This window comes from Pogona vitticeps, chromosome 4 (genome assembly GCF_051106095.1).
Source record: "Pogona vitticeps strain Pit_001003342236 chromosome 4, PviZW2.1, whole genome shotgun sequence".
Lineage (NCBI taxonomy): Eukaryota > Metazoa > Chordata > Lepidosauria > Squamata > Agamidae > Pogona > Pogona vitticeps.
In genome coordinates, this window is record NC_135786.1 from 156,008,559 (window position 1) to 156,014,919 (window position 6,361).

Consider the following 6,361-nt stretch of genomic DNA (forward strand, 5'->3'; position numbering starts at 1 on the left):
TAATTAGTATAATAGTTGCATACAAATGTCCACTTTATGCACTATGCTGTTTTCATTATGCAAGCTAGATTTAGTGGAACACTTGCAGATTTAGAAATGCAAGCTTGATTAGTGGGTGTGCGGGTGTATGAAGATCAGTATAAATACCAGCACATCACAGAAGGAGAGCATCACACTTCTCTGGCAGTGTCTAATCGTACTAGCGAAGTCAAGGTAAGAGCTCACCACTCAACTCTTTCAGTATCCTTCTTTCGGCTGTCGTACTTCTATACACATAGAACAAATCCTTTTTCATCTTTGGTCATTCTTTAAAGCTTGGCTGGAAGGTGTATTTGGACTTGGGAATAAAACTTCTCACTCAGTGATGCAAGCAGCTATTTGGAAAGAGTTTCTGTATAAATCCTGAAGTAGTCCGTGGTTTTGTTCTTCCCTCACAGCTTCTAAACTTCATCATGATCACCATGTCTGAAGCCAATGCTAAATTTGCCATTGAGCTTTTTCGCGGACTGACTGGAGAGCATCCATGTGATAACATCTTGTGCTCCCCTGTGAATACGACCTCTGCCTTGGGCGTGCTTGCCTTGGCATCTGGATGTGAGCAGGCAGCTGCGATTGAGAAGGTGGGTGTCCTCTGACATCAGGGATGTGGCCTGCAAACTCATCTCATCAACCCAAGGCTAGCCAGCACTAGTCACAGTTTCATGGTTACAATTTGCCCATGGCTGACTCAGTCAAAACATTTCCTCTCTGCCTTAGAAAGTGCAGAGATGTGGCACAATCTTATGTCTATTTTCTCTTTCATATGAAAGATTTTTAGCCACAAACCTCAGTTCTTTGCTCAAAAAGGTTACGAGCTTCACTGCCATCTCTGATATACTAATACAACAGCTATTGAAGGCTATAGTTATCCATTGCTCTCATACGACGTACTACACAAATATTTATCTGCTTTTATATCCTTAGGGCTAGGATTAAACGACACCCTGTGATCCATGTTTGTATAGTAACTTATTTTGCTGCACAAAACCTTAGCAATAGTTGTCAGTGCCAGTTATAATCTCTGTGGTTTTTTTCATGAAAAAAAAGTATTAAAATATATTTAAGTAGGCATTTCGACCATCAATGTATTTACCTCATTCAGTTCACTTTTTTATTTTCACCATCTAATATTATGATAGCTGACTGGATAGCTCAGCAGCTTAGGTATCTGGCCGTGGAGCCAGAGTTGGGAGTTTGATTCCTCACTGTGCTTTCTGTGAGCAGAGCCAGCCTACGTATGTGGATATGGGCAAGCTGCACAGTACCAGGATCTCCCCAGAGGAGGGGAGTGGTAAACTACTTCTGAGTATTCTCTACCTGGAAAACCTTTAAAAGAGTTGCAATAAGTCAGAATTGGCGTGATAGCACATGATCATTGCAATAATCTATTATTGTTGTTGTTGTTGTTAAAATCCTTTTAAATGCATTTCAAATGGTGTTGTCACAAAATATGTGACACTGAATCAATAATTTTTCATGACTGTACAAAAATTCATTATATATCATTCTGCAGTATAATAGATTTATCAGAGATTTTGAAGCCATGTTACAAATTCATTCCAGGCCCTGCACTGGGATGAACTGCAAGACTGCGCCAGGCCCAGGAGTGGAAGATATCTGCGAACAGCAAGGCGGTTTGGAAAAACAGTGAACAGACTGAAGGTATCTGCAAGAAAATGGGGGGAAAAGCCTTGAAGTATTTCCTCCTTCTACACCTTGCTTGTACAAATGCATTCTTCTTGATTACCACAAGGTAGAACACTTCCAGCTGAAGAGGAACAAGTCTGAAGGAAGGACAGGCACTATGAGTGTTGAGTCAAATCTTTGCACATAATTGCAAAGTACACAAATTTTTTTGACAAATCATTTTGTCAAAACATGATATAGCGTTTTCTCCTTGAATTAGTTGCACAGGTACTACAGCATTCCAGTGAAACATATGGGTACTCCCCTTTTGGTTACTGAGACAAATTTAGTGTTCATTTATGAGACACACTTATCAGCAATATTGGCTTTGAACCGAAGGCTCTTGTTGGTGCCTTCCCTTAAGATCTGAAGACAAAAAAAATCTTATACTTCAATTTTATTACTCATTTAAGGCACAAGAAGACCAGGATACTTGTTCCAAGCAAAAATCACGCCAACAAACAGCCCCGAGACCAAGACCCTGTCCACAAGCAGCGGGCCCCAGAGCAAGACCCTGTCCTGAACCTGAACCAACATGCCCTAGACCAAGACCCCATCCTGAACCAACATGCCCTAGACCAAGGCCCTGTCCTGAACAAGATGAGCCCCCCTGTCCAGAAAGAGTAAGTGGTACAATATTTGGGAAGTTTAATCTTTATGTTCTTCTTTACTATATGAAGTAATTTAATGGGACTTTGATTTGACACCTAGTTGTGGTTGGAGGGAGGAGCTTTGGGACATGTGTTAGGGCTACCAGTTGTTAGTTCCTCACCTTCTTTTTTGTTCTTAGGATGTTCCAGATTATGAATGTGAGAACCCGGAAGGAGTCCATACTGAATTCAGCAAGATCGTGGCAGCTCTTCATGCACCCAGCAACAACTATACCCTGAGTTTTGCCAACAGGCTCTATGGGGACTCTACTATTGACTTAATCCATGTAAGAATATCCTGTTTAGTTACATATTTGTCATGCCGGTATACTGCTTGATATAATAAAACCATCCAAGTTGTTTACATTAAAACCTCAAAATGCCACACAAAAGACCATAGAAGAAGCTAGCAACAATTTCAAAAATACTGAAGATTTTAATTTTTGAACCACATTCATTTGGAAACATGCAACAGGTTCATTGAATTGTAAATATCAAAAGTATTGACTAGTTGAACTTGACTAGTTGAGCTTCTACTGGAGTGGAACTGGGCTCAACTTCTCCTAGCATTAATTAAAGCAGTCCCTCATTTCCAGGCTACTGTAGGGAAACAACAAAGAGTGGTCGAAATGACCAGATAGGCGGAGTATAAATAGAATAAATAAAATCATATAAATAAATAATAAATAATGATTACTTGTTCTGCCAAGCAGTTTGCTAGCAAAAAAATCAATGTACTGAAACCATATAGAAGTATAGAATCAATCTCATTAATAATAAGTGTTAAATCCTTTCTAGTGATGGTCTGTGTTTGGGGGAGTTTCCTATCTAAGGAAGACTATAAAGCCCCAGCTTCCTTAGTTTTTAGGAAGATGAAAAAAACAGTTCTATCTCACAGAGCTTTGAGGCTATTAGGCATTGTTTTTAATATTCCCAGGATTATAGTGAAAATTCTGAACATTCTTCTATACTGTTATAATTTTTTTTCTCTTTGTGTCTAGAAATTCATTTACTGTGCTCTGAGACTGTACAGGACAGAAGTGGTGGGACTTGATATACAAAATGCCCCAGAGGAAGCGAGGAGGAACATAAATATTTGGGTTGAAATCAAGACACATGGTAAGTACACATTATCTACTTGCTAGTTTCCCCCTTTCACCATGATATCTCATGAAACATTTTGCAGGGATATTCCAAATTCCAAATCTGTGGGTGGTTTTTGTAACAACAAGCAACCAACTAAATCTTTGATGAACAGAGAATAAATAGTTTTCTAGACTAGTACTGGCATTTCTTTGAGAATAAAAATTTCTTTCTTAAAAATAACCTAGCAACTCCTTGTAAGATGATCAACACCAGCATTCCCCAACTTTAATGCCCTCCAAATATGTTGGACTACAATTGCCATTTTGCCCCATCACAATGAGGCAAGTGGCTTCCCTACAATTCCCTCAAAATCTAGAAAAAGGTGTGATCAATATGTGTTTACTGACACATTTTATAACTGGTATAGAATGAAGATTTTCAGTTTATCTGCCATAACCAACATGTTGTATCCAACTTCCTTCTAAGGCAAAATTATGGATCTCCTCCCTAAGGACAGCATTGACTGCCTTACCCAGCTGCTGCAGGTGAATGCTCTTTATTTCAAAGGAAAATGGCAAGTGAAGTTTGATGAAGAGCTCACTGTAGAAGCACCCTTCTATTCACATGATGCAGATGCGGTGAGTTTATTTTATATAGAGATTCCATCTTCCATAAACATTGCTCCCATTTTCCTGCTTTGCACCACCACAGCTGAATCAATGATTCTGTTATGTCTTCTGCTGGCGTGTTTAGGAAAGTCTGGAAACTGTAATAACCAAACGGATTTTGTTTGCTCCACTCATATTTTAATGCAGGTCAAAGCAGTAGTTGCAAATGAGGTTCTGCTGATCAACCATCTGGTTGAAGATGAGGTCTCTTGCATATCTGAAGTTAGTTGTGTTGAAATACCACTGGAACCTGAGTGGCTTAACCCAGTCACTAAATAGTTAATTGAATTAAATGGAATGTTAGTGTGACTAATTCTAACAGGGTAGAAGTCAACAATTATTGGAGAACAAAATTCTGCATCCTTCATACTTTACTGTTCACTAGGGGCTCAGTGGATTGGCTGCAGAGGCAGAGGTTGGCAATTTGATTCTCACTGTGCCTCCTGCAAGTAGAGCCAGCCTGTGTAGCCTTGGGCAAGCTGCGCAGTCCCAGGATGCCCACAGAAGAAGGAAATGGTAAACCACTTCTGAATATTCTCTATCTGGAAAATCCTGGAAAGGGTCACAATAAATTGGAATTGACTTGACGAAATTATTATCTGGCTGGATAGCTCATTGGTTTAGGTAGCTGGCTGTGGAGCCAGAGTTTGGGAGTTCAATTCCTCATTGTGCCTCCTGTGAATACAGCCAGCCTTTGAGACAAGCTGCCCAGTGTGCCCCTAGAAGAAGGGAATAGTAAACCACTTGTAAATATTTTTCACATGGAACTCCCTGGGAAGAGTAACCATAAGCCAGCATTAATATGACTATAATTATTAGGTGTTTCTACTGATGGCAAGCCATTTCACATCACAGAAAGCATGCTTTTTGATAGATTTTTCAGAGGTGGGTTGCACACACAATTAGACTTTTTCATACATTACCTACCTGGAATAAATATCACAAATAAACCACTTTCAATACCTTTCATATCCTTCTTCCATGTGGAGTTTCTGTAAAAGACATAATTGATGGACCAGGCCCATTGTTTCCAATGATTCTCTTTGAGGGTTTCAGATATGACAAGGAGGCTTTGAGTCTTAAAAATTACAGCTTGCATAACTGAGTTCCACTCCATGCTGCTAACAAAGAATATGACTTTCAAGATTTTAAAAAAAGTGTCCCTCATTGCCATTTTCACTTCTCAGAGAGATTGCCAGACTGTGCTGCTCATGAACAGGAAGGGCATCTACAACACTGCAACAGTTGATATATGTGGGGTTGAAGTACAAGTCCTGGAGATCCCTTGCCAAGACAATGAAATGAGCTTCTTTGTACTGCTCCCAACTGACTGTAGCCCTGAAGCTCTCCAACAGGTAATAAATATGCTAATTTCTTGGTTCATATCTGCAGTGTTATTCTGGCTAACTCTTCTATGGACCAAACCATCATTTCATCTATCTGTGATCATTTAAAGTAATCCAAATTTGCTAGTGCAAGAAATTATGAGCCATTTTTGGTAGCTATCCAATTTTGAAGAAATGTTTGAACCTTGAGTTACATAGGAAGTCATCTTCTTGCCATTTTTGCTTGCTTCCCTAGCTGGAAGATTCGCTTACCCATGAGCACCTCCTTGGCTGGTCCTGTGATCTGAAGCCTACAGAAGTGGACGTGTTCATTCCCAAATTCAGCTTAGAGCGGAGTGTACATGTCATTGAATATTTGGATCTGCCAAATCTCCAAGATCCAGAAAAAGCTGATTTCTCTCAAGCAACTACCACTGAGGGAGTGGCCCTCACTCAGCTGGTCCATGATACCTTCATTGAGATTGATGAAGAGGGTGGTGAGGAACCAGAGGCTCGCCGTTGCCCCAGGGATAGGCGCCCACGTCGGGAAGCTGTGGAGGTTGTGGCTGACCATCCTTTCCTGTATTTCATTCTGCACAATTGCACCCAAAGCATCCTTGCCCTTGGCAGGTTTGCTAAACCAGAATAAAAGGACATTTCAGATCCATGCAATGTTTTAGTAGAAGATGCAGACAGAAAGTTGTTTTTACAAAAAAAGAGAGTATTCTTTGCTTGGTTCTCTGCACTGCCAATCACTGAAGAGATTGGGGCAAAGAAGTTTGGTGGTGGGCCTAACTTTCATAGTATTACAATGATGTTTTGAGTCTTCTTGCCTCCACTATCAGCAATTTCCTTTCGGCACCCTTTTATAACTGGTCTGCCTTCTAAATAACATATTTCTTCTTGA

At 40.1% G+C, this 6,361-nt stretch overlaps 1 protein-coding gene across 1 annotated transcript; it reads left to right on the forward strand.

Moving 5' to 3' along the window:
* The first annotated feature begins 461 nt into the window (after nt 1-461).
* LOC140707040 (leukocyte elastase inhibitor-like) lies at nt 462-6,103 on the forward strand. Its single transcript, XM_078393081.1, has 5 exons — nt 462-620; nt 2,516-2,662; nt 3,974-4,099; nt 5,317-5,484; nt 5,711-6,103. Exons 1-5 carry the CDS (start codon nt 462-464, stop codon nt 6,101-6,103), a joined length of 993 nt encoding a protein of 330 aa, XP_078249207.1.
* Nucleotides 6,104-6,361: the final 258 nt, after the last annotated feature.